The sequence below is a fragment of the Eulemur rufifrons genome, chromosome 17 (assembly GCF_041146395.1).
Source record: "Eulemur rufifrons isolate Redbay chromosome 17, OSU_ERuf_1, whole genome shotgun sequence".
In the NCBI taxonomy this organism is placed as follows: domain Eukaryota; kingdom Metazoa; phylum Chordata; class Mammalia; order Primates; family Lemuridae; genus Eulemur; species Eulemur rufifrons.
The window spans coordinates 93,283,409-93,310,089 of record NC_090999.1 but is presented as its reverse complement, the minus strand read 5'-3'; the positions used below and the strand labels follow the sequence as shown (position 1 = coordinate 93,310,089).

Below are 26,681 nucleotides of genomic sequence, written 5' to 3'. Positions count from 1 at the left end.
TGTTTTAGCTGTCATTCCCTGTTTGTTTTTTTAAAGAAAAATCAAAGAGAAGTTGGTATAATCTTCCACACCTGCACCAGTCTGCAGCCAGCCAGAGCCTGCTGGGAAGGGACCCCTCACGGACACAGGGTACATTAATCTTGTCTCCGGAATTTGAGAGGTCTGCAAGCCCTCTGCCAGCCCACCGCAGCTGTCCACCAGCTCTCACCTTCCCACAGGACCGGCCCATTCTTGCTCCGTGGACACCACAAACAGCCATTGATCTACCCACCCAGGGAGCAAAAGAAATGTAATGCATCTTTTCTTTCCATTCAGTTCCCTTTCGGTTGGTCTTTTCAAAGTAGTTTGTGCGTGTGGTAATCTGTAAAAGGATGCACTAGATGTAGGCACCAAGAGTAAGTGATGTCGAATCTAGAAACACATTCAGAGGAAGTGAGATGGCAATATCGGCTGTGTTGGCCAGATAGTTTAGATACCTGCACGATGAAACAACACAAGATGATTTCTACACCCTTATAACTTTGCCCCAATTAACAAACCTAATTGCCTGACCCCTTGCCTGTCAAACTATCCTTAAAAACCCTGTCTCCCAAGTTCTCAGGGAGGCGGAGTTGAGAAATTCTCCTGTCTCCCCACTTAGCACCATGCAGAATAAACTCTCTGCCTAAACCCTGCTGTCTGGGCGGCTTGGCTTCCTCCTCGGTAGCGGAGAACGAACTTGGTTGGGCCGCAACAGTTTTTGAGTTTCTAGCTTGAAAGAGACACCTGGAGTCCGCTGCTTCCAGCTTGGGGTAAGTACAGCTGTGCTCATTAGACTACCCTTGCAATAAATTTCCCAGTTAACTACTCACAAACCTGTTCAAACTCGAAGGCTTTTCTGACTCTGATCTTGGTGATAATACCAGGGTCCTATTCTATTCTTTCCCTGTGGTATTAGTGTCTACAACAGCTCTGTTGGTTTTATTGTCAATTTGATCCCATTTATATATCTTCAAAAATTCCTAAATGCTTTGAGCTTACCAGATTTCTGCTGTGCTGCTTCAAATTTTTATATTTCTTCTATCAATCATCTTAATGTGAGTTTAAAATAAAGGAGATATGAGTGTGGGTGCATTTAGTCAGTTCCTTTGGAAATTTATAGTAAAAAAACATCAGAACAAAAACTCAAAACACATACTAATGAAGATCACTTTATTGAGTTATAGGACAGGATGCATAAAAATATAATATTTCTATAAAATTTAACCATTTATTCAAAACTAGAAATTTTACATATTAGAAAAAACATTTTTACTGTCTGTTAGCCACTTATTCATTATTTAAAATCTTTAAGACAAATATTTAGTTATGCCCTGAATCCCCAAATGGGTAAAAACAATAATCAATTAAAGTTTGTGTCAATTAAAACAAATTAAAGTTTTACTTGATTAAAGACATTCTCTTCTATATTAAGGAAATATACCACATACTTAATTAATGTTAGTTCCCTTTCCCCATTGCATAATGAAGAATACCATACTCTCCTCTCACTCTTCCTAGGAAAGTGTATGAAAATATCACTGGACAAAATCTTAAAGCTTTATCTCCCCTGACATTATTTGATCACAAATTTCCTTGGTCAATGGAACATAAGACTTTTCCAAGTTATCCATGAAGTAAAGTGGATCAGAAATTTTCAGTGGGTTAAATCCATCTTCCACCAATTGATACTTCTGTAGTTTGAATGTCCCTGTCATTTCCATTTTTTCCTATAAAACAATTACTAAGATGAGTGGATGCATTTAATATTATCTGTAAGAGCTATTATATGTAATGAAAATATTTAACACTATAAATATATTTAACAATAACATTTTATATCTAATAATCTTCTCTACATTTACTACTAAAAACATTAGAAATAAAAAATCACCTTGTAGCATATTTAAGTCTTTAGTTTGATTTACCTGTAAACTTTACTCAAATTTTAACTCATTCAATATATAAGAATTATGAACATAATCAATAAACTGATTATAAGTAGGTCTAAAACACATAGGCTATCTCTTTGATTCAATACCAATTCAATATTATCTATAGAGAATGCTATGAGACACTAAGGAGATAAAAGCAATTTCTACAAGTATACACAAATCTATTACACGAGGTAGAATACTACAAGAACCACAGGGGATACAGGATACCCTAAAACCTGGGTCCCCAAACTTGTGGCATCTCAGTGAATTTCCAGCAGCCTCACAGAATATATTAAGTTTTCAAGGGAAACCCAGTGATATCTGTTGGTCACCACTCACAAATTCAAGGTAGTTTATAGTTTCAAAGTAGTTTATGATACTTTTCTTTCAATGATGCCGTATCTTTGCAAAATGGGGTTTTGGTGGTTGCTGTGATAAAAAGCAAGTACAGCCAAAAATCATGCTGGAACATGGAACCAAGTTGAGGAAGAGCTGCACAATGCCCAGCTTACATCTCTCCTTAGGAAGCGACTGTGGTCATTTGCAAACGAAACAAAAGTATTTTTCCTTTTGATTGATATGCATTATTTTTTCAAATGGCTACTAATTTGTTAAACCTAAATACTTACTTATTTATTTTGATTTAACTAGTGAATAAACAAAGGTTTAGGTATTGTTTTGACCCAGGAGTGCTATGAAAAAAATTACTGAGACACTAAAGAGACCACCAGTCTAGAAAGTTTAAGAATCTCTGCTTTAAGGTATTTAAAGGAGACAGTGTATTTCTTTGTGGGAGGGAGTTTCAGAGACAGAAAAACAACCTGTTTAAATGGGATGACATGGAGGGACCCACATAAAATTCTGAGTGACCTGGCTATTTCCATTCATCCTTCTGGACTAATTCCAGTCAACTTCGCTATGAGCCCCCCTCCCTGACCTGACCTCCTCCCTCCTCCCCCCACAGCTCCTGGCCCCAACACGGTCATCGGTCATCACAGAATCAGAGGTGGCTGTGCAGGCACACATGTCCTTTTTCTCTTTTTTAAAAAATTAGAAGCTTACTGTATTTACACAATTTGGTGTTCTGCTATTTTTAAACTTAATATTATACAAAGTATATTTTCCTAGGTCTTATAATTTTCTTCAAAATAGCACTTTTAAAAATGGTTTTATAAGGTCTCATTTAATTATATTTTAAGTAATCTTGCCCTTATTCTTGAACTTATAGAGAATATCAAAACTTTTATTACCACAAATAATACTTTGAAGAATATCTTCATATATAATATTGATGCATCTTTGATTACTGCCTAAGGACAAATTTCTGAAAGTGAAATTAGTAAGTCAAAACATATGCAAACTCTTAGGGATCTGATCATATATTACCAAATTGTTTTCTGAGAGGTTATAACAACTTACGTCTCCACAAACAGAACGAAAGGACAAAGTTAGTTTTATTCCGGCTATGCTATTATCATATTTAAAATTTTTTTATACATTACTGACAAAAAGGTTCTTTTTTTAATTTGCACTAAATGGAATTTTAATAAGACAGTTTTACTCATTTTGTTAGAAGTAACTTTTACTTTTGCATTCCTTCTATCAGATCATTTATTATTATAACACAGTTATTAAACAAATGTCAGGCTTTGTGCTAACTGTAGAAATACTGTAATAAACATAACAGTCATGGTCCACGTTCTTTTTAGGTGTTTAATAATCCTGAAATATTTTCTAAATTTTTTCAAGGTTAATCTAGTCTTCTAGAGTAGTCCTATGGCAAAATATTTTCTTCAGCTTAATGAAAGTGAATTTTAAGTAGCCATAGGGGGAAAATATTATTTGCTGTATCAACTTTCTATTCCATCAAAATATATTACCTATGGGGTAGGGTCAGGAGGGATGGGAGGGAGGTGGCTGTGGGTAGAAAAGGGCAACGTGAGGGATCCTTGTGGTGTTGGAATGTTCATATGCTTACTGGGGTCATGGATGCATGAAGCTACACGGGTGATAAAGTATATGGAAAATACACACACATGAGTGCAAGTAAAACAGGAGAAATTTTAATAAGATGGGTAGATTATGTTAATATCCTCATTGTGATAGATTTGCAAAATTTTATCCTTGGGGAAAACTGGGTAAAGGACACACAGGATCTCTCTCTGTTATTTCTTATAACTGTATGTAAATCTATAGTCATTTCTATAAAAGTTTCAATTAAAATATATTACTTCTGCTTCATATTTACTTATCTTTAGTATTACAGAGGATTACTATGAAAATAATCTGAGAATGTATGTAAAAACTCTGAAAAGTAAAAAATGCAAATGAAATATTAATTTTCTGATAGTTCAGATGATGTGTCTCATTGGACAAGTAGTGACTTTGCTAGGAGGATTGCCTGGTTGGTAAATGCTTTAAAACAGAATATGACGCAGTCTATTGCTCCATTAGGGATCTAATAGTGATATATCAAATATCTTCAGAATAAGTCTACGTGATTGGATGTTAAGAGATGATCAGTAAGTAAAGTTACCCAGTAGTTGAGTAAATTTGTTTTCTTTTCACTGTACTTTATACTAGCAACCTAACAAGACAGAGCTTCACCCAAAAATAATTACACTTAGAATTCCCCAAAATACAAGGTCCGGGTGAGGGAGAGGTTGAGTAGAATGACAATAAAATTAAAAACAGAGTTGCTTAAAGCCACCTGCCTCCAGGTTTTGCACACGACCCACAGACTCCTAGATGTCTACTTGATCATTCTAGGCATTTAGCACCAAATGTCTCCACAAGGTATATGTGAGACATGGTGTTGGCTTGCCGCTATCACTGGGACATTTTGCTCTGAGGTCCTGACTGAAGAGGAACAGAGCCATTCTATAATCAGGACAAAGATAAATATGTCCTAGCATTTCATCACGCTCCCTCTATAATTAGGCATCAAACATGGCATCAGTCAGCATCAACTCGACACCCTGGTGCTTCTCACTACTCCTGAAATTTTCTAATACAAATAAAATACACATATCTAAAGCATACAATATTATTTTACAATGAAACTACCTCCTGGTTTCCTGGTCTTAAACTTGATAGTAAATTCAAACAGTAAAATTACCTGAATTCTTAAAAATCTTGGGCAGGCATAAGCTGGTAGAGATGCTACAACTTGTTCATAAACTTTTTTCAAATCTAAAGACTTATTTGGTTTTAAAATAATAGAAGCCATTCCTGCTCTTCCTTCATAACCTGAAAAAAGTTTGAAATAGAGTCAATCATGTAAGTACTAGATTAATTTTTTAAAATCAATTCTGTTACTTACCTACTGATCGTTACAGCGACATTGACCCTGTCGTGGTGATAACAAGGCAATGTGGCATCAAGGGCTCTGTGTCCTTCCCTGAGCATGTTATTTACTCTCTAGAAACACGTCAAGAATAGGGAAGACCACAGTCTATTCCTAATTGTCTACACTACAGAAATAAAATAGATGGAATGGAAAACACTGTAAGTTCCCTATAATTTGTATCCTAACACCACTACACAAATATTAAGAAAGGAAACATTTATTTAAAGGCAAATGTAGAAATGTACATTTTAAGCATTAATGCAAAAAAATTAAAGGGTATATTTTTAAGTAAAGAAACTAGAAACCAGTATTTCCATAATTAATTCCACAGCTCATTGACTGCTATGGATCAGAACATAAAGATCCTATGGATCTTTACAGGGGATCAGAACATTCTGGAACCTTTCTCTAATATTCAATAACCATTCCCTTCCTCTGCTCTCCTACCCAAACACTCCCACCCCTGATGTCCCCTGCACTTACAAGTGTCAGCTGGAAAATGGAGAATGGCTGTCCTGTGACTTCAAATTAGTCACTTTTCTGTGCTATGTTCAATGTCATGAGATGATCCTCATATGTGTATTTATAAAAATAATGAGGAAAAAAATTTAAATAATGTTTTTAAAAAGACCCACCTTAAGTACAAGTCAGTTTTATTAAACATTTAATGTAGAACACCTTCCTGTTTGGTGGTATGTACAAACTCTAGTCATAAAGAGCAAGATAACAGACTATGGAAAAGCTATAACAATTTTCAAGCAGTGAGTCACTGACCAGAGTTTTCAAGCTCTGCTTAAAAATAAACACAGGCATTAAAATTCACTTGGTACCTTTCCCCTGATGTGACCATGAGGTTTGTTAGCTTGGTCAAGGGCATTATCTGCCAAGACAGGACTAAGATGTTTATCTTAATACATAAAAATTAAAATGTTGAATTAGTAAGATTCCTATAAAACTAAAGAATAGTATCACATTCTATCTTGAGCATTGTTCCAAAATCTGAAATATATTTATACCTGACACGGCCACACCATAGACGTTTGTTTCTTGTATGAAATCCAACATTCCAATAACAATTGCAACCTCTGTGGTTGAAACATTTTCTCCTTTCCATCTAAATGAAAAACAAATTCCAGTTAGTGTACCGTATTTGAAGAACTAGACATCCAGTTTTAGTTTTAATGTCTTGCATTTGGCTCCTCCAAGCATCGAATGATCAATACTAACTGTAGTTTTCAAAATGAAAGATATTTCTAAGGAAGTACATTGTCAGTAATTCAACAGAATCAGCACTGTTTTTCAGTTAAAATGACTTTATATCTCATTAATATAAATTGCTTACAGTAAAATGTTTTATAATACACATGAAAATAGTGATAAGGATTATCATTGCAAAAATCTTTATTTTGTAAAGTAACAACAATTAAGTGCAAATCATTCCCTGTTTCTGAAGAAAGTAAAGCTACAGTTGTCTTTCAGTATACTCACCCACTTTAATTTCTAGGTATTAAACCCTTTGGCTCCTTTAATGCATATAAATATTTTATTTTAATTAACATAATTTGCATAAAGTGAGTTTAGAGTATAGTACAAGAAGAAAAGGGCATAGGAAGTAACTTATTCATTCAAGCATTTGTTGAATGCTTTACTTAGTCATTGGCTAGTAAAGTGAAATAATTTCATAGGCCTAAAATAATCTTGGAGAATTTTTAAAAATGTAACAAAGGGGAATTTTGCTGTTCTAATTTTTTATCATTAGGTTAAGAATTAGACCATATTTGACTAAACTGGTTTTCTGTTTTAACCCCACCATTTAGACTTCTCATCTGTCTGCCAGTTTTATAACCTAAAAAAGGAAAACACTGATTTGAACTAAACTGGCTCATTAAAATAATTATAACATTTTACATCAAAGTTTAACTTGTAGTTCAATCTAGAAAGAGATGGCCACTAAATTTTTAAATGAGAAAACATTATGGAGATAAAAAGGCTCTGCCACCCTGAAAGCTAAAGAGCATGTGGTCTCTGATGTTTCCATAGGAGCAGGGTTCACACTTACGGAACAAGCTGTGCATCCCATGATATTCCATACCTGAAAGTATCTCCGATACGGTCCCAAAAATAAAGGAAATTCTGATCTTGGACCATCAAGTCTCCTGTGTTAAAGTAAACATCTCCCTTCTTAAAAACATCAAAAAGCAATTTGTTTTTTGTGTGCTCATAAGACCCAGCATAACCAAAAAAGGGATGCTTTGCATTCACTGGAGAAATGAGAAGTCCGGGTTCTCCTGCAACAGAGAAGGGCATCTTTGCAGTTATCTGATTACAATTATTGTTACACACGCCCTGCACACATCTAAATTATATCTGGCCAACACAACCGATATTGCCATCTCACCTTCCTCTGAATGTGTTTCTAGATTCGACATCACTTACTCTTGGTGCCTACATCTAGTGCATCCTTTTACAAATTACCACAAACACAAACTACTTTGGAAAAACCAACCAAAAGGGAACTGAATGAAAGAAAAGATGCATTAAATTTCTTTTGCTCCCTGGGTGGATAGATCAATGGCATCCTGTTAGTCTGGGTGCCCTTTACTTCAATTTTTAAGAATCTTACATCTCTCTTAAAATTTACGTTCTTTGTTTTTTGTCTTCAGAACACAGGTGACAGTTTCTTCTCTGATTAATGATTCCAAATATTTAAATAGGTCATAGTTTATTCATATGTTTCCTGTCTAGAAATAATTTACACTGTGAAGACATAAGGCCTTAATGGAAATAAAAATATTGACTAGCTCATAATGAGAATTCCAAAATAGTAAAGCAGATATTTGGGGTCAACTGGCTTTTTAAGAAACTCTGAGGCTATATAAGCACAGTTCTGAGATTCAAGTTCCAAATCAGATATTATTGTAATTGTAATAAATAAAACACTAGAAAAGTGTGTTTAAGTTCTTTGTAATCTCTTCAGAAAGTGCTTTTTTCTTGGACAGTATCCACAGAGTAGAATTAGGGAAAGATACTTGCTAAAAGCCCTCAGGGTTACAATACAGAGATTTGGGAGATTTGTTTTTTGATAGATAAAGCTTGTAATTTTTTTTCAATCTTTCAGCTACCAGAAAATAAAAACAGGTCTGCAACCTTAATCTTCACATTTGAAGTAAAGTTATCTCTGAAATGTAGTTTAAACAAATGCAGAGGCAGTAAACAGTAATTTTGGCTGGATTTATTCCAACTGGAACTCTAAGTGTACATCTCTACATTTTATTTCCTAGTTTGATTATACACAGCAGCAAGTTACTAGAGGCACGTGCTTTTATTGAAATTTCTAACCCAAAATTGTAAGAAAATCTATCTTGGTAGGGGAGGGGAATGAGAGACAGAAGAGAAGGAGAAAGGAAACAAGTCCCATGCCAGGCCCTGTAGGAATTTACATACATCTCATTTAATTGTCAATGATAACCTCACAAAATAAATATTGCCATCTCTTCTTTATGTATGAAGAAAATGAGACTCAGGTTGACTAACTTGCCCAAAGTTGCACAGTTTCTAAGTGTCAGAGCCTAGGTTTAAATTCAAGTTGGCCTGACTTTCTACTATACACAGAATTATAAATTAATTCATTCATTTTTGTATTATAGTTTGGTGACATAGGACATTAGACATATGCCATTGTTACAAAATAGAAGTGGTAGATTAAGGAAAATATGAGCCAAATAGTAACCACTGTTCAATTTTAACAATTTACCATCTTAGTGACCCAGTTGGGGCTCTTAACACCTAATAATTCCACTTGTACCAAAATTCAAAAAAGTCAAATTACATAGTGGACCTAGTCATTTTTATTCATCAAATACTACTACTACTAATTCAGTATTATAGTCAGCCCTTGGTATCTGCAGTTCTGCATCCATGGATTCAACCAAATGTGGATCCAAAATATTTGGCAAAAACAATTAAAAAACAATACAATAATAAAAAATAAAATGAATTTAAAAATACAGTACAACTGCTTACATATCATTTACATTATATTAGGTATTACAAGTAATCTGTTTAAAGTATTTGGGAGGATGTGTGTAGATTATATGTAAACACTACACCCTTTTATACAAGAAACTTGAGCATCTGTGGATTTTGATATCCACCAGGGGTCCTGGAGCCAATCGCTCTGAGGATGCTGAGGGACAACACTAGATGGAAGTGCAGAAACTTCATTTGAAGAGACGTCTTTAAATACAAGTCTTACCTTTTTTCACACAACTACACCAATTCTGTTCATTTCTCATGGGTTCATCTTTCTGAAAATCATACTTTATCAATTCAAATTTGAAAAAAAGCTGGAGAAACAAAATTAAATAAGCATTTGGTTATTTGTGTAATGACATCTACTGGGAATAGATTTTATGCTTGATTGAAATAAATAGAATATGGATTTATTAAAACAAGTAACTTTTATTGATACAAAATTAAACAAATTATTTGAAAATCAAAACTGAAGGTATCAGTGAACAGCATTCACTTACTGGCATTTAATTTCATTTCTATTGTGTTGCACTTTCCCTTAGCCAAACACTACTAATTTTAATCGTGAATGAATGATGCCAAGACACAGAAACAATCCAGGCATTCAGTTTCAAGCTCTACTAACTACAGGTAAGAGGACCATTTTTGCAGTCACCCCTGAAATAGAAAGTTTTAACAGAACTAAAATGTAAGTTATGTGAATGCAAAGATTTTGTTGCTCATTTTTTCCTCATAGTCTCTAGAAAAGTGACCAAATGCCTAAAAAGAGCAGTTACTTGAAAACTACTTTGGCCTTTTCCCCTGGGTTTTTCACTTTAACGCCCTTAAACTAACGTTGAGTACTTCTCTACACCGTTGTGGTGTAAGATGACAGATTTGTTAGAACATCCTCATTGTGCTGGCAACCAAGCTAATCAGCTGTCCCCTCCATCACAAGTATTTCCAGCTCCCCTGCCCCTGTAATGTCCATATTATTACCATATCATGGAGACTCACATATCCACTAAGTTTTGACCCTGGGGAAGAACTGCAGGTTGGGTTTAGTTCAACCCCCTCACTTTTTCTATAAGAAAACTGAGGTTTCACTCACCAATGAAACCTATGATCTTACTAAGCTAAATTAGAAAATAGTAAACTAACATAAAGGTAATAAAATTAAGTGAAAGAAAATAATAAGAAAGGACAAATAGCAGAGAGAGGGAGGGAAGGAAAAAGAGAGAGAGAGAAGAGAGAGGGGGAGGAGAGAAATGAACAAATCTATTAATAGAGCAAGTAAGTGGGAAAGATGAATAACATTAGTGAGATAAATGTGTTAGTATTATTTATTATCAAAAATTAAGCATAAAATTTATGGTTTTTAATATTAGTCAATCAGCATGAAACTAGAATCACAATTTGAATTAAAATACGAATGAGAGCAACTAGCATTGATTGAGCACTTACTGTATGCCAGACACTGTGCTAAGAGCTTAAGAGCTACATTTAACTTAATCACCAAAACACTCTGTGGGGTAGAAACTAATAGTATCCCATTTTAAGATTAGGGCCAATGCAAGAGGCAATGAAGCAAATGCATTGTTATTCTAGACATAAAAATTCTTTATTAAAATGCAAGCTGACACCTTGTTGGTCTGTCTCTGTCTATAACCGGATAACAGGACATGGCCACTTGCCTAAGGACTAGTAGAAAGAAAGATTCCAGAAGTTCAGGAACTGCCTCTCTCATCTCGGCCGGAGGAGGACACTGCCCTGTCCTCACCCTGCCTTCTCTCTGTGCTGACCTGCTTCATCTGGTCACACAGCCCGCGCCACCAGCGTTAGTGTCACCCCACGTACGTGGGTGAGAGTCATTCCGCACTCGGTTACTGTGCAGTGTGTCTGTCACCAGATATAGGGAACTTGGTGGTCAAAAACTGAATAATTTTATAACTCAAATGAAATTAAATATGTCACAGCATCTCTAGGAGTCTGGATCAGAGCATTACTCCTCAGCTAGACGGATTTCCCTTCTTCCTGCCTTCAAGAGGTCCCTATGAGATCACAAAAATGGCTGCATTATAGTGACACATATAAAAAATGGACTTCATACCTTCAAGATCCCTAACTGTTCGCGTCCATGGACGTGTGTCCGTGTCGCGAGCACAGCCACAGGCGGGCCGGTCACAGGCGTCTAGGGGCGCGCTGCCCACAACCCTGCAATCCGCACCCGCCCGGCTGTGCCCATCGGCCGGGACTTTCTCTACAGACCCTCCTGCGCCTTTGCATATTCAGGTTTGTAAGTTTATGAGTTGGAAAAGGAACACAAAATTGTGTCCTCAGTTAATACATAAGGAGACTTTGAATCCCAAGGAAAGTAACTTGTCAAAGTTACAAAGTCTAGTAGTGGCAGAGTTCGGCCTAGAACTGAGATATCCGTCCCTGTGTAGTAAAGAATTTAACTTTAGCTAGAAACAGGTCTCAGCTCATCTTCTGGGAGGTAATGTATAAGCCTTTGGGTTGTCATTTTTGATAGGAGTGTATTTGTCTTAGGGCCTTGGGCCAAGCAGATAGTAACAACATGATTTAGAAAAGGATCTCGGAGCCTCACCAACAATGTTATGTAGAGGAGGGGCTTTGGGTCACCCAGCTTGACTTCCTGAGGGGCCGGAAATAGAAGTCAACCAGATCTGCAGGATCAAGCCCCAAAGAGACTCTGGACAAGAATCTCGGGTGAGCTTCCCTAGTAGGCAATACTCCGTGTGTCCTGTCTCCCATCAGTTCCAGGACTGTAATGACGTTCAGACTCCCCAAGAAAGGACAACTCAGAGCTGTACCCCTGGCACCCTCCTAGATTCTGCCTCGTGTGCCCCATTCCTGGGCTGATTTTAACCTGTATTCTTTAGCTGCCATAAGCTGTAATCACAAATGGAACAGCTGTCAGCGAGTTCTGTGAGTCCTAGAAAATTATGAAACCAAAGCGTGGTCTTAGGGACTCCCCAAATTGCAAGTGATATCAGAAGTGAGGGTGGTCTTGTGGAGACTGTCCCCTTACTTCACAGTTGGCTAACTTCCCTTGTCCCTAAAAGACGCCTAATTTTAAGACAATAAAAAAACTCATGAAAATGTTTAAGAAAATGAGACTTTTTATGAATCTTATCTTTTGCCTTTGCAGTGTGTCCACGGATTTAGCACCATGAATGGCCACTTATGCTTCCTCCTCTCCTCCCGCCAAACTCCCGTTTCTTAGTGTTATATTATTTTTATATTGTTGAGTTTTATATTTCTATTCCCTGTGTAAATATAATTCAGAGCTGTTCAGTCTTCTATATGTAAATGGTTACAATGTTCACCATCAACCTTTTAACTGGAGGTGATTCCTTCATTTCTAAGTTCTGTTTTATCTTCAGGTCGACCAGGATTTCTCGGTGAATTTTATAAAGAAGTACTATAGTCCTGTAAATATGTGGGTATTATATTCTCTGATTTATTAAGATTTTGAGAAAACCTCTTGGATACCTTTATACTTGAGAAGCAATTTAGCCATAACTAAAATTGTTAGGTAAAGGCATTTCTCTCATTTTTTTTTCCTAGTATTGAGTGTTTTGTTTTTATTTTGAGAGATGCCCGAGATGCTTCCCATCTTCACCTATGTTACGTCTTATACATTCTTTGCTTTTTCTGCCTCATCATCAGCTTATAGTTCTTTAATTTTTGTTCATTAATTTCACCAGGATATATTTTTCCGATGATCATTTTGTATCATATATTTTTTCGCAGGACCATAGTGTGCTCTTTTGCTAAATATTCAAGTCTTTACTTTAAGGAGGTTTTCTTTTGTTAGGGTTGAAATAATTATTTTTCTTTCTGATCTGTCCTTTTCTGCAGGAACACCAATTAAGCACGTCAGATCACCATCTATGTTTTCAAAACCCTTTTTCTTAATTTTTAATTATCATTTGTTCATCCTTTTTATTGTGTTTGTGTGACTCCTTAACCCCACCCAGCTTGTTCCCTGCAGGGCTTACGGTTTTGCTGGTTTCTGAGACCTTCACTGTGGACCTCATCTCTGTAATATGTTCATCTTTTCTTCTGTTTTTCTCTTTGAGTTGATCACGCTTACTTTTGGATTCCTTTTGTTGATTTATATTTTCCTTGATCCTTCCTCTCCTTTGAGCTCTTATTTTTATAGAGAATAATATAGCAATTTTTTGAGCCTGCAGGAATTTGTTTTTCTAAACATTTCTTGGCCATTTCGGAGGACTTATTATCTCGATGTGAATTCATATTTTTTCAGTTGCTTTTATTTAGATTGATGATTATTCCTTTTTTCAGGCTTTATTTCATCTATCAATTTCATATCTGTCCCTTCATAATTATTTTCCCCAGGTGAAAATACTGTAGGAAAGAGAAGGAAGCTCATAATTTTACTTGGGTTTGTCTCTCAAATACGTTGTCACCAAAAGTTTATAATGTTTGCCTTGGGGGCACAGGTGGGACACCATCTCCTCGGTTTTAGGCATGTAAATGGTCAAGTGCAGCACATGGAAAGGACATTGGGCTACAGGAACTCTGCCCTGCCGCCTGATCTTCCTCCTGCCTGGAGCTGGTTTCCCTGGGAGACAGCAGGCGCCAGCTCGCATGGGGCTGACATTTCTGAGAGACACTCGGCGAATCTCCCCACTTAAATTTTTCCGATTACCTGCCATCTAACAAAACAGCATGTGAATAAAATGATAAAAGACAGACTAGCATACGTCTAGTATTAGGTATGATGTTTTCATTTCCAAACTGAAAAAGAAAACTGAGTTGAAAACCAAGTTTTCCTAATAAATCAGAGACAAAAACAATGACTTTTGACATTATTGGTATTATCACAGTCTGACAGGAAATTTAAAACATTAGAAAATTATAACGAAGTCAAATCAGTAATACAAAATATATCTTCACATGCTTCGCTGGATGGTTACTTAGTATGATTCAGCTGCGCAAAGAGGGCTTAATGTGATTACCGAATTTGTAATGGAACCAGTGCAACGAAAGTGAGAAATTAACTGCATGCAATGAAAAACCCGGCAATATCAGTACTAAATTTCCCCGAAATACTTTTGTTCAGAATACAAGCACATTTCTGAGATGTCAACTAGACCCTCAAAATCTTAGAAGAACGCATTATCAAAGCAGTTTGCACCTTCTTTAGAATTAGAACATTAGTGTGATTTACACCAGCTTTGGGTACCCAGCTCAACTAAAAAGGCAAACCACTGTGGCATGAAAAACGTGTGTCAATTACTTACAGATACTGAAAACAAAAAATCACCACAGACTAGAAAACCAAACACTTGTTTTTTGTTGCTTCCAGGTGTTCTTTGATGTAGGGAAGTTTGTTATGCAGAAATCTTCACCTATAAAACTAAAGCAGCTAGGAATGCAAGTGATACAGATGCACCAAAGCTTGCACTACGGAATTCTCAGAGCTCTTTTCAAAAGCTTGAGTATGGCCCTGTGGAAACACCAACAGCAATGTCACAGTATAGTGCCCTCCTCAGGGCACAGCGAGGCCACTGAGAAAACGCACCCGAGCAGAGAGGGATTAACACCCAGACTTGCTCCATACACGCATGTCTGTGACTGGACCAGCCTGTCACCTTCTGTTCTTGTACTGTCACGTCAGGTTTGGGAGTCAAACAGTGAGCGGGAAGTTTTCTCTCCTTTTCTATTCTCTGGAAGAGTTTGTAAGATTGGAGTTATTTGCTCTTTGAATATTCAGGACATTTAACAGGGGAGCTATCTAGAGCTACGGTAAGATTTTTGGGTATGTTTATTTTATTTAGTGTGGTAATTCTTGTCAGTATTGGTCAATTGTATTTTCTAGAAAATTGTCCAGGTAATCTCATAATTTCAACTTTATTGATATGAACTCATTCGACTAAATAAAATCAACTCATTAAACTACATAAAATTCAAATAAAATCCTATTTTATTGTTTTAGTGTCTAAAGCATCTGTACCAATGTCCCCTTTTCCATTTCTGATATTATGTGCTCTATCAATCAGAATCCCTTTCTTTATTTTTAAAAATATTATATTTATATTTCTGTTGATATTCCTCACTGAATGTTTCTTTTCTATTTCATTAATTTCTGCTCTTTATTATTTCCTTCCTTTTATTTTGAGCTAATTTTAGTTTTTTTTAGTTAACTTACAGATATGGATATTTAGCTGCATACAATAAGTTTTCAGCTGTTCTTAGCTGATTCCACAAGTTTTTAAGTGTGACATTTTTATTATGAGCTCATAATATCTTCTAATTTCTATTATGATTTTTTTCTTCAACCCATGGCAATTTAGAAATGTTTTATTTCCAAATACATAGGAGATTATCCAGTTGTCTTTTAAAAAAATTATTTCTATCTCAAACTGTTGTCAAAGAACATAATCCATATTTCTTTGATCCTTTGAAATTTGTTAGAATTCCCTTAAGTGGCCCAGTAATTTTTATAAAATATTTCATAAGTGCATGAAAGAATGGGTATTTTGAAGTTGTTAGATGCAGGGGCCTTTATATGCTGATCAGTAGTTTGTTTATTATTCAAATTTTCTGCATTATTGAAGATTTGTTTCCTCTTGAGGTTATATCAATTTTGCTTTATAAATTTTTATTTTCACCTTTATTCTTTAAGAAATATTACTGGTGAGTTTAATTCCAGTTTAACAGTTATTTCTCCAAGCTTGTTGAAGATATTTGTCCACTGTCTTTTGTCTTCTGTGGTTGCTATTGAGGAATCAACTACTAGTTTCTTACTCCTAAAAAGGTGGTTTCTTTGGCTGCTTTTAGGATTTTAGTGTTATCTTGACATATTAATATTAATAGTTTAAGAAAATATATATATTAAAAACCTATACAGAATTTTTGAATGATATGAATGATAAAAGTAGAAATAATGCAATGAAAGTCCTCAAGGAAAATGGAAAGAATCAAATTAATACATATCAGGACTAATGCTTGCTATTAATACATTATATCATTACATTTAAAAACTGAACAAAAATTAGACATTGTTATCCCCATATTATAGAGGGAAACCATGGGAGATGACTGAATTTTGCATAACCCAGAGCACTATCTCTCACCTAGAGGCCACTACTTTATTTATAGAAGTTCTCAACTTAAAAAAAAAAAAGGTGATAATATTTACCATGATTTACAAGCACAAAGAAGAGAGTCAGCAGACCTTGATGTATTTCTTTCATCAAGAAAATACTGTACTTACTCTGTAAAAGAAATTTGTTCTCCCAACTGATCCAATTTTCCCAGTGTGGTTCATAAAATAAATGTTTCCTTCAGTAGCTCCGTAAAGTTCACACATCTTAATATTTCCAAATCTGTCTAAAAACTGTCTCCATACGTCACTCCGCATGCCATTTCCAACCGCCAAACGCACCTGATGATCCTTCTCTCCTTCTCTCTGTTAGAAGAAAAGGTTTTACTTGTAAATAATTTCAGTCCCCAATTCTTTTTGTTTTTTTTATTATTATTACTTAAATGACAAATATCCTAGAAGTAAGTTGCATGCAATAATAGAAGGGGAGTAAAAAAAAAATCACATAAGTCTGTTGCAGAACTGTGTCCAACAGCTAGTGAAAGTTAACACTGGCCAAGGGTGATAGTTTGTATTTCCCTATATCTGGGGAGAAGCTCATTCTAAATTCCAGATTACTGAAGCCTTTTTTTGGTAGATGTCAGTTAAGAAAGAAAGCATTTTCCAGGAATAAAAGCATTACTTTAAAATATTATAAAATATTATAAAAAAATACTTGAGTTTATACTCCCAGATCTATGATTTATTAGCGATATAATTTTGAACAAGATGTTGATTCCCAATTTGATTCTCAGTTTATTCATCTTTAAAAAAAAGATAATAACCTATTCCACTTATATGCTGCAGTGTACAGTAATACATAGTGCCTAGCATAAAGTAAACAATACATTGGGGCCATAGAATCAATGTAACATTTGTCTGTCAAATACTATGAAAAGCCAAGCACAGTGGCACATTCCTGTAATTCCAGCTCCTGGGAAGGCTGAGGTGGGAGGATCATTGAGCCCAGGAGTTTGAGGCAACAATTGAGCCTGGGCAACAATAGTGAAATCCCATCTCAAAACAAACAAAAAAATTGTAACAACTATATGTAAATATTGTTTTAGAATGTGCAATATTCTCATATTTTTATTTCTAGTTCATATTTTAGAATTAAAGGAAAAATAGGATTATACTTTGTTCTATATTCAATAAGCACTGTGTTAATTAACATGAATTATACACTGACCTAAACTTAGAGTAAAAATATATTATCAATATGGTCATGGTAAATGATTAGATGACACAAAAATTGAAGGTCTGAATGGAATGGATAAGTATGAATGAAGGTATGAATGAAGGTTGAATGGAAAAAGATACATCTATCATGCAACCAGCACTCAAGAGGAAGCTAACATAACCTTCCTCAGACAAAGTAGACGTTAAGTCTACATTTCTGGAGATAAAAAAGAACAATTAATAATAATAAAATGATCAATTCACCACAAAGATACAAGCTCTAAATTTCTATTCACTGAATAACATAGTCAAATATATAAAGCAAAAATTGACAAAGTTAAAAGGAGAAATAGACAAATGTATTTTTAACTTATCTTTCTTAGTACTGATAGAATAAGCAGGAAAAGAATCATAAGAATATAGAAGTTTAAAGAAAAATAACCAACTTGACCTAATTTATGTACACAGAACAGTATAATGAATCACTGAAGAACACACATTCTTTTCAAGTGCCCATGAAACATTAACAAAATAGAACAATCACGTGTTGGGCCTTACAGCAAGTCTTAACAAAATTCAAAGCATTAAACTTTACTCAAAAGTATGTTCTCTGACCACAATAAAATTAAACCAGAAACCAATTACAAAAACTAGAAATCTCCAAATGTATGCATAATAATCAACACAATTTTAAACAAATCAAAATAAAATAAATTACAATGGAAATTAGAAAATATTTTGAAACTGAATGATAAGAAACATAAGACATAATAAAAATCATAGTATGCAGCAAAAGCAATGCTTTGAGGAAAATTTATTATGTTAAAGAAGAAATATTGAAAAGCTATGATCTATGTGTTTATGTATGTGTATGTGTGTGCCTCTGTGTGTGTGTGTTTCTCAAAATTAATGAGAAAAAGGCAGATACCATACAGAAAAATAGGCAAAAGTCTATTGGGAGATAATTCTTCATGACATACATACACACATATATATTAATACATATATATTATGATATATACAGTCATGTATCTTTAATGGAGATATGGTCTGAAAAATGCATCTTTAGGCGTTTTGCGTGAACATCATAGCGTGTACTTACACAAACCTAGGTGGCATAGCCTAGTATGCACCTGGGCTATATGGTATAGACTATTGCTCCTAGGCTACAAACCTGTACACCATGTTATTGTACTGAATACTGCAGAAAATTGTAACACAATGGTGAGTATTTGTGTATCTAAACATACCTAAACATAGAAAAGGTACAGCAAAAATACACTATTACAATCTTATGAGACCACTGTCATATATGTGGTCTGTTGTTGATTGAAATATTATTTGTTATGCATCTGACGATAGCAGACTGTCTTTTCAAAGATGTTTATACAGCAAATAGCATATACATTATATTATTAAAAATTATATATGTACAAATGATAGGCTGATATATGTATATTTATGTAAGATATGTTTGTAGGTACATAGGCATACATAGAACTATAATAAATATGTACATGTATATGTTTATACCCATACAGTTTATATCTATATCAGACTATCTTTTCAAGGATATTTGTGTAGCAAACAGCCTTGGAAGCTAGAGCTAGTTTTTGGGTAACAGAAAATTTATTTACTTTTCAAGATAGAATAGAATAATTAGAAATAGAAAATTTGTTTACCTTCCCTCCTCCTCTGGGAGAATATTTGCTTACGTATTTTTATTTACTCTTCCTCAGATACAAAGAAAGGGCAGGTCTGCCGGCAGCCCCTTAAACGACTGGAGGTTCCTAAGGGCGGATCTCAGCTGAGGCGCAGACCTGCGCGACAACAGTAACCACCGGCCCACCTTGGACCCCAGGGGACACGTGGGGATGCCGAACTGTCGCGAAAGGAGCCTGCTGTGCCGAGGGATAAACTGTGGGGATCCACCTGGGCTCACCGTGTGCTTTCCAACCGGTTTCATGGGAGTGTGGCAAGCCGATCACGTGGCTGTGCTGCCATTCAGGGACTGCTTGACAAACTGTTAAGCAGGGACTTTTCAAAGAAAATATCCAAGCATCTAATAAGCTTATGAACCTATTCTCAACATCATTAGTCATCGGAGAAATGCAAATCAAAGCGCTATGAGTAACAAACATTTACAAAAATAGCGAACTATTTCTTCTTTAGCACTGCAACTTTTCCATCAAAAAATTTCCACCAAAATGTTAGCAAGGATGTGGGGCAATAGGACCCTCACAGACCAGGGTAGGGGTCTAGTACCGCCACTTCGATAAAGTGTTTGCCAGTATCTACTAACGCTGAACATGTTCATAAAATACGATCTACCAGTTCTACTCTGTCTGAGTCTCCGCAGCGTCGCCCGGTCCCCGGGCTCCGGGCTTGGAGGAGTCGCAAGCGGGGCCGCACGTGGAGGGCGGTGACGCGCTCAGCGAGCACGTGTGACGAACTTACTGAGCGCAAAGTTTCAGGGTGCAAAGCGACAGTCCATTTCCTAAGGGGAAACCGGTCTGTCTCCACAAGTGTCTACTTCTCTGTTTCTCTTTTTATGTGCTTTATGTTTAGTAAAGGTTAGTCGTAGCTATCCGTCGCTGTTTGGGGGACTGAATTCTTTCCAGGTATGGACGTGGCGTAAAGGTTAGGTTTCGGTCATTCTTCCCAATCCGTGCGGGCCGGGGCAGTGCCGCGACCGTCCGGGGCGTTTTCTCCACTGTCCGACTGGCGGTCAGCGTTCCATGGCCCAGTGACCCCGTTCTGTAAGACCGAAATAGCCGTTCCCTCTTTTTATTTTTCTGCAACCATATCCTCCTTACTGTTTTTCTATCACTGCTTTCTCCTTTCTGTTTTTCCGATTTCCATTACCTTTCATTTGTTTTTCTGTCCCTAACATGATGTTATCAATAAAGGAGTAAAATCAGCTTGAACCAAGGCTCTGGTTTCTTGGAAAGGTTCTTTGGGCGCTGTGTTCCCAGCAGAGCCTCCTGCGCCGCTGTGGCTGAGACAGTGCGAACTGGTCAGGACTCCAGCTACTCATTTCCTGAAATCCGCAGGCCTCTAACAATGCCCTCCTAGAAACAAAGTCCCTTTCTTCCAGGGGGTGTGCTCTGTCCTACTTAGAGAATCTCTAACATATCCAGGCTGAATAGCCTCTTTATGCACCTAAGAAAAGTGAAACTAGGGAGGTTCAGTTTAAAAACAGGTAATTGTGTATTAACCTTAATTTTTCAGGCAGTAAGAGAATGTTTGTTGATAGATGGAGGGAGACAGAAAAGAAAAATAAATTATGAAAACAAAGGGAAAAATCATTTCTGCCTTTAGCCCTGCATAACTAGCTATTTAATGCACAAAAATGTGGTCTCATTCCTAAAAGACCATTTTAAATACAAACAACATACGTTAGGGATTATGATTCTTCCATCTTGATTCTATTTAATATAAGAGCTTTTTTCCCTAAAACACACTCATAAGTATACATGCTGGTGTGTCACAGCAACACACCCTATGTGATAATAAGAACAACAGTAATGAAGAAACCAGTTTGATTTCTTCAAAGACGCTGCAATATTACACACTGAAACAGTGTGGACAGCAAGTTAAATGGGGATTGCAGAATGAGCACAAAGTAACCTCCAACAGGATGTCAGAGAATCCTGGGGCAGGAAAAACAGGGATAAAGAGAGGAACTTTCTTGTACTGAAGCAGGAAAGAAATGGTGGGGGAGAGAGTGGGGACCTCTTTTAAGAAAGGGTTGGAGAGTCTTTAAAAGGAGGGACCTTTAAAAGGACAGCACAGGCTCCCGCAGCAGTAACAGTCTGTGATGTGGCCTCACAAGCCAGAGTCTGGGCGGGCAGCACCTTCGCAGATAACAGCCTTCAGTTTAACAAACCATTTTAGGGCATAAATAATAGTTTGAAAATATTTCCATGAATGTCATTAAAAATTAGAGTCATTTTTGTGGTTGTTGAAAAATAGTTGTTCTTTGACTAATAAAAATCATACAATACAGATTATAAAAGTTCATTTCAATAGATCACGATCATTTAAAAATAAAACTTAAATAGTATTAAAATATTAACAATTTTATAGTATCTTGTCACAAAATGACTAAAAAATATAAAATCCGAAACCCTGAAAGTATTATGCCTGTCTTCTCTTGGAGTTATATCTTGTTATTGTAGATACAGTATATAAGATTTTTCCATATTTAAAATTGATTTAGCATTTTGAAAATTTATATCCAGAATTATTTATTTATCTTCTATTTTTCACATGCCTGTTCCTTAAATGGTCTATTCTTCACTTCCTTACTATGGACACATAAAGTCAAGGTCAGAAATGGTCAATCTTTGCTCTGTAATGAGGGCTTTCCAGAAAACACGAGAATCTTTGGCAAATGGCAAACTACTAGAATTTTTCATTTTAGATTATTTATTCCCAGTGGGAAGAAAACACAATAAATTTAGATAAAAAGATCAAAGATTTAATTCTAGCTTTTCCATTAATTGACCATGTGACACAGGGGCAATTTGTTTGGTTTCTTTGCTGCTTGGAGTTGGGGAGTGTGAAATTCAAGCCTAACCAACAACTGTGTCATATAAGCTTTGTAATCTTGGGCCAGTTACCTTGCTTTCTTAAACAGCCTCCGCCCCAGTTTTCTCATCTATAAAATGGGTGTAATAACAATTATTTCCAGAGTTGATATAAGGATTAATGAGTTAGCTTAAGTGTGGAACTTCAAGTGGAAACAGATTGACCACAATAGTGGGGGCTCTCTGGAAGATGAGACTTGGCCTTCTCTCAAGAGACCTCACAAGATGTTTTTTGTCATCACAGTGAATATGCCAAAATTGAAGATCTAGTCTGCAGCCTTACAGGTTCAGAACCCAATTTATCAGTACATGTCTTTAGATTAGACTCACCTAAACCAGGCTCAAGATGCAAATTTATGGCTTTAAATCTTCCTCAACCTTCCTGACTTCTAAATGTTAGAGCACTCAGGACTCACGCTCAGACCTTTCCTCTTTTCTCTCTATTCTTACTCCCTACACATATTCCTGGCTGCAAATACCATCTACAACTTAACTCAAATTTATAGCTCCAGCCCTGTCTTCTCCCTTGATTTCAAGTTTTATATCTCTAGATTCCTACTTGACATTTCCACTTAGAAATCTGACATCTTATCTCAAAAATGGCCAAAGTCCAACTTTTTAACCCCTTCTCCCATCAAAATGTGGCTCTTGCCTGCATCTTGACCGTCTCAGTCAACGACAATGCCATTCTTCCAGGTGACCAATCAGAAAAAAGGACAAAAAAAGAAAAACTTTTGGAATCACTCTTGAAGATTTCCTTTCTCTCACATCTCCTGTCCAATCCAAGAGAAAATCCCACAGATTCTACCTTTAAATGCATCCCCAAACAAACCTCATCTTGCCACCTGCACTGCTGGTTTGATCTAAATCAGCACCACTTCCCCCAGAAACATTTCCAACAGCCTCTTCTCAATGCCACTAGTGACTGCTAAATTCTATTTAAGCAGCTAATAGCTATTTATCTCAGTCCCTCAAACTTCTACATTTGTAATTTCTAAGGAGAAAATCTGACTGTGATACCTTGTCAAATTTTCTAAATGCTTTCATATGTATTATGAGAATAGTATACACATCTTTGATTTATTTAAGGAAAATTGGGTTTTAAAAGAGAGGTGACCTTCTCAACCATATAATAGTGTTCTTCAAGTATTGGGGGGAAGGAAATAATAAAAATGTATGAATATATTTAAATAACTAGATCTTAGAGACAAAATCAATTGTTTTAATGCTACAGAGAATTGTATGAAACTAAATCAGGACATCTTGATAATTAAAGTTTATATTATTTGAAACTGTCATCTTTCAAGGTTACTGAAGCGTGACGGAAAAGTTTTCTAAAACTTACTGATTTGATAGACCACATCTTTTACAAGATGTAGAAAAGAGAAAACAAGATGACAAAACACTTGCAGTGATATAGAAACTACAAAAGTGAAAACATGATAAAAGATCAAGTGTTTTTAATATATTCATGTTCAATAGGAAAGAAAGAATAAATAGGCACAAGGTAATGCTAAGCTTTTACCCTGAGACTGTCTTCAGACCCATTCAAAAGATAACTGGTAAAACAAATAGCAAGTTCAAGATACCAAGATCAAGTCAACATCATTCAATCTCCTTTATTGGAATTTTATTCTCTGATACTGTTGAATCTTCCTTATCCCAATATCTTATCTATATATGACAAAAAAAAAAAAACTCTTGAAAGGTAATATGATAGACTTTTTTAGAAAAAATAAAGTAAGTATCCTTTCAAATTGAACTCTTAAAAAAATGTCACACTGCCAAGGCCGGGCGCGGTGGCTCACGCCTGTAATCCTAGCACTCTGGGAGGCCGAGGTGGGCGGATCATTTGAGCTCCAGAGTTCTAGACCAGCCTGGGCAAGAGCGAGACCCCATCTCCACTAAAAATAGAAAGAAATTATATGGACAGCTAAAAATATATAAAGAAAAAATTAGCCGGGCATGGTGGCGCATGCCTGTAGTCCCAGCTACTCGGGAGGCTGAGGCAGGAGGATCGCTTGAGCTCAGGAGTTTGAGGTTGCTGTGAGCTAGGCTGACACCACGGCACTCACTCTAGCCTGGGCAACAGAGTGAGACTCTGTCTCAAAAAAAAAAAAAAAAAAAAAAAAGTCACACTACCATCATTTGCTTCAGACTTGTCTTTCAACATTTTCATTTTGTTACCCTGAAAAACCCAAAACAAAACAGACAAAAAACCTAGCAAACTTTTAGGTGGTCACTGCAGAATTGTCTAAACATTACTATTGAAAAATTAATATAATTTATATGTTTTTTAATGAACAACAAATATTTATGGAATATACAGATGCTTTAAAAATGCCTCTCTTTTCATAATGGGAATCAATTATGATACATTTTGTCAAAATTTTAATATACTTTAATGAAAGTATCCAGAATCATAAGGATGTTTTCTGGCTTCCAGTGAATTTCTTATCTTTTAGAAAAACAAAATAAAGAAAAGGGATATAATTTTTAGAAAATATACTACTAAAAAGTATACACTGTGTCTTGAGAATGTCAAAATGTGGGTGTTCTACATTGAAAACTATGGACAAATTATATAGTCTAAATGTTAAATTATAAATATTAACTTGAAAATAGGCCTCATACATCCGCATCGTAACATAGGTCCTTGCTTTGTTAATTAGGTCCTGTCTTCTGTCCTCCTTGGGCTTCAGATTCCTACATCCAACTGCCTATTTTACTTCTTCACCCGAATGCCTAATTAACACCTCAAACTTAACAGTTCCATAGAAAATTTAATTTTCATTCCTCAAACCTGTTTTCTTTGTCTCAGCAAATGGTTCCTGGTTTACTTAGACACTTGAACCCAAAACCTTGGACTCCTCCTTGATTTTACCCATTCCTTCACTCCCTATCCCTAATCTAACAAGTTTTGTGGGCTTTCCTTCAAAATAGGTACCAAAGTAGTGTAATTGTTTCCAATTCTTCTTTCATTTTTTGTCAAATCCTCTCAGGGGAATAAAATCCAAATTTTGTGTCCAGGGTCTACAGAGCTCCTAAGGCCTGGTCAACGGGTGAGCCCGCGGCACTCCCCTTCTCTTCAAACGTGCAGGCCGTGTCCTCTGCGGGCCTCTCCCTTTTCAGTTTCTTCTGTCACGACTGCAACCCCCGGCTGTCCTGTGCCCGCACCCGGCTTGTCATGGCAGGTCTTGGGCTCCCAGGTTACCACTGCTGTGAAGTCGTCCCGGACCACCCACCCCCGTTGGCAGTGCCCCTCCCCCTTCCCATCACTCTCCATCGCCTCGTCCTGTTTTGTTCCTTCATAACATTTGTAATTGTCTGTCATTACTTTTCCTCGTTTGTTTGCTGCTTATTTTCTCCCCTGCCCCCATGAGAAAAGCAATCTGATTTTGTCCTGTGTGCTCCCGTGTACCTTAATCTGCTGTTACCTGAATGAGTGAGTGAGTGACATATGTGATCCTATCCCTAGACACGTCCCTGGATATGGCTGCTGGCTGCATTTTAGGCAGTTATTATATTTAAATAAGATAAATGCTGCAGCAGGACTCCCTCAGAGGACCACTGATGTCTAGAGTTCTACCACGTTCCTCCTGATCAATATTAAAGGCAGCATTAATATTAAAAACATACAGAACTAGATCAACCAGAAATTGTGTAATGGCACTCCAGTCACATAGAACATCTAGAAGATGGAAAGTGGGGAAGAGAACTATTCCATCCCTCTGTGACTAAAGGGAATCAGTCTCTCTGGCTTTCTTAAGGACGGTGCTGCTGCCAGCAGTTTTAAAGAGGCACATCCAATGTTTATGCGGAAGGAACCTTTGTAACTGTTTTGAAAAGAAGCAGGGGAGGAAGGTTTGAGGGATGGGAATGGACAAGTGCCTCTGGCCAAGGAAAGCCACTCTAGGGGCTTTTATGCAACTACCTAGGAACTCTCAATTCATTTTTATTTTTATTTTTTATTTTTTATTTATTTATTTATTTATTTTTTTGAGACAGAGTCTCACTCTGTTGCCCAGGCTAGAGTGAGTGCCGTGGCGTCAGCCTAGCTCACAGCAACCTCAAACTCCTGAGCTCAAGCGATCCTCCTGTCTCAGCCTCCCGAGTAGCTGGGACTACAGGCATGTGCCACCATGCCCGGCTAATTTTTTCTATATATATTTTTAGCTGTCCATATAATTTCTTTCTATTTTTAGTAGAGGTGGGGTCTCGCTCTTGCTCAGGTTGGTCTAGAACTCCGGAGCTCAAACGATCCGCCCACCTCGGCCTCCCAGAGTGCTAGGATTACAGGCGTGAGCCACCGCGCCCGGCCGGAACTCTCAATTCAGACTGTAACTTTCACCTGCGGGCAAATCTCCTTTGGAATACATACTGCTACTGACCCTGCAGTTGACAACAAATCTGAATTTATTCACACAAAATGTGGTTTTGCTATTTTTAAATTTTAA

The 26,681-nt window shown here is 36.4% G+C and overlaps 1 protein-coding gene across 1 annotated transcript in view; it reads right to left on the bottom strand.

The window, feature by feature from the left end:
• Positions 1 to 1,571: 1,571 nt before the first annotated feature.
• Positions 1,572 to 26,681, bottom strand: part of SLC27A6 (solute carrier family 27 member 6) — a 47,596-nt gene continuing 22,486 nt past the window's right edge. The window contains exons 5-10 of the mRNA XM_069492578.1: positions 16,586 to 16,780; positions 9,560 to 9,650; positions 7,397 to 7,592; positions 6,321 to 6,418; positions 5,074 to 5,204; positions 1,572 to 1,748 (exon numbers count right to left, since the gene is read on the bottom strand). Coding sequence (XP_069348679.1) covers positions 1,572 to 1,748; positions 5,074 to 5,204; positions 6,321 to 6,418; positions 7,397 to 7,592; positions 9,560 to 9,650; positions 16,586 to 16,780 — 888 coding nt within the window. The remainder of the gene's footprint in view (positions 1,749 to 5,073; positions 5,205 to 6,320; positions 6,419 to 7,396; positions 7,593 to 9,559; positions 9,651 to 16,585; positions 16,781 to 26,681) is intronic.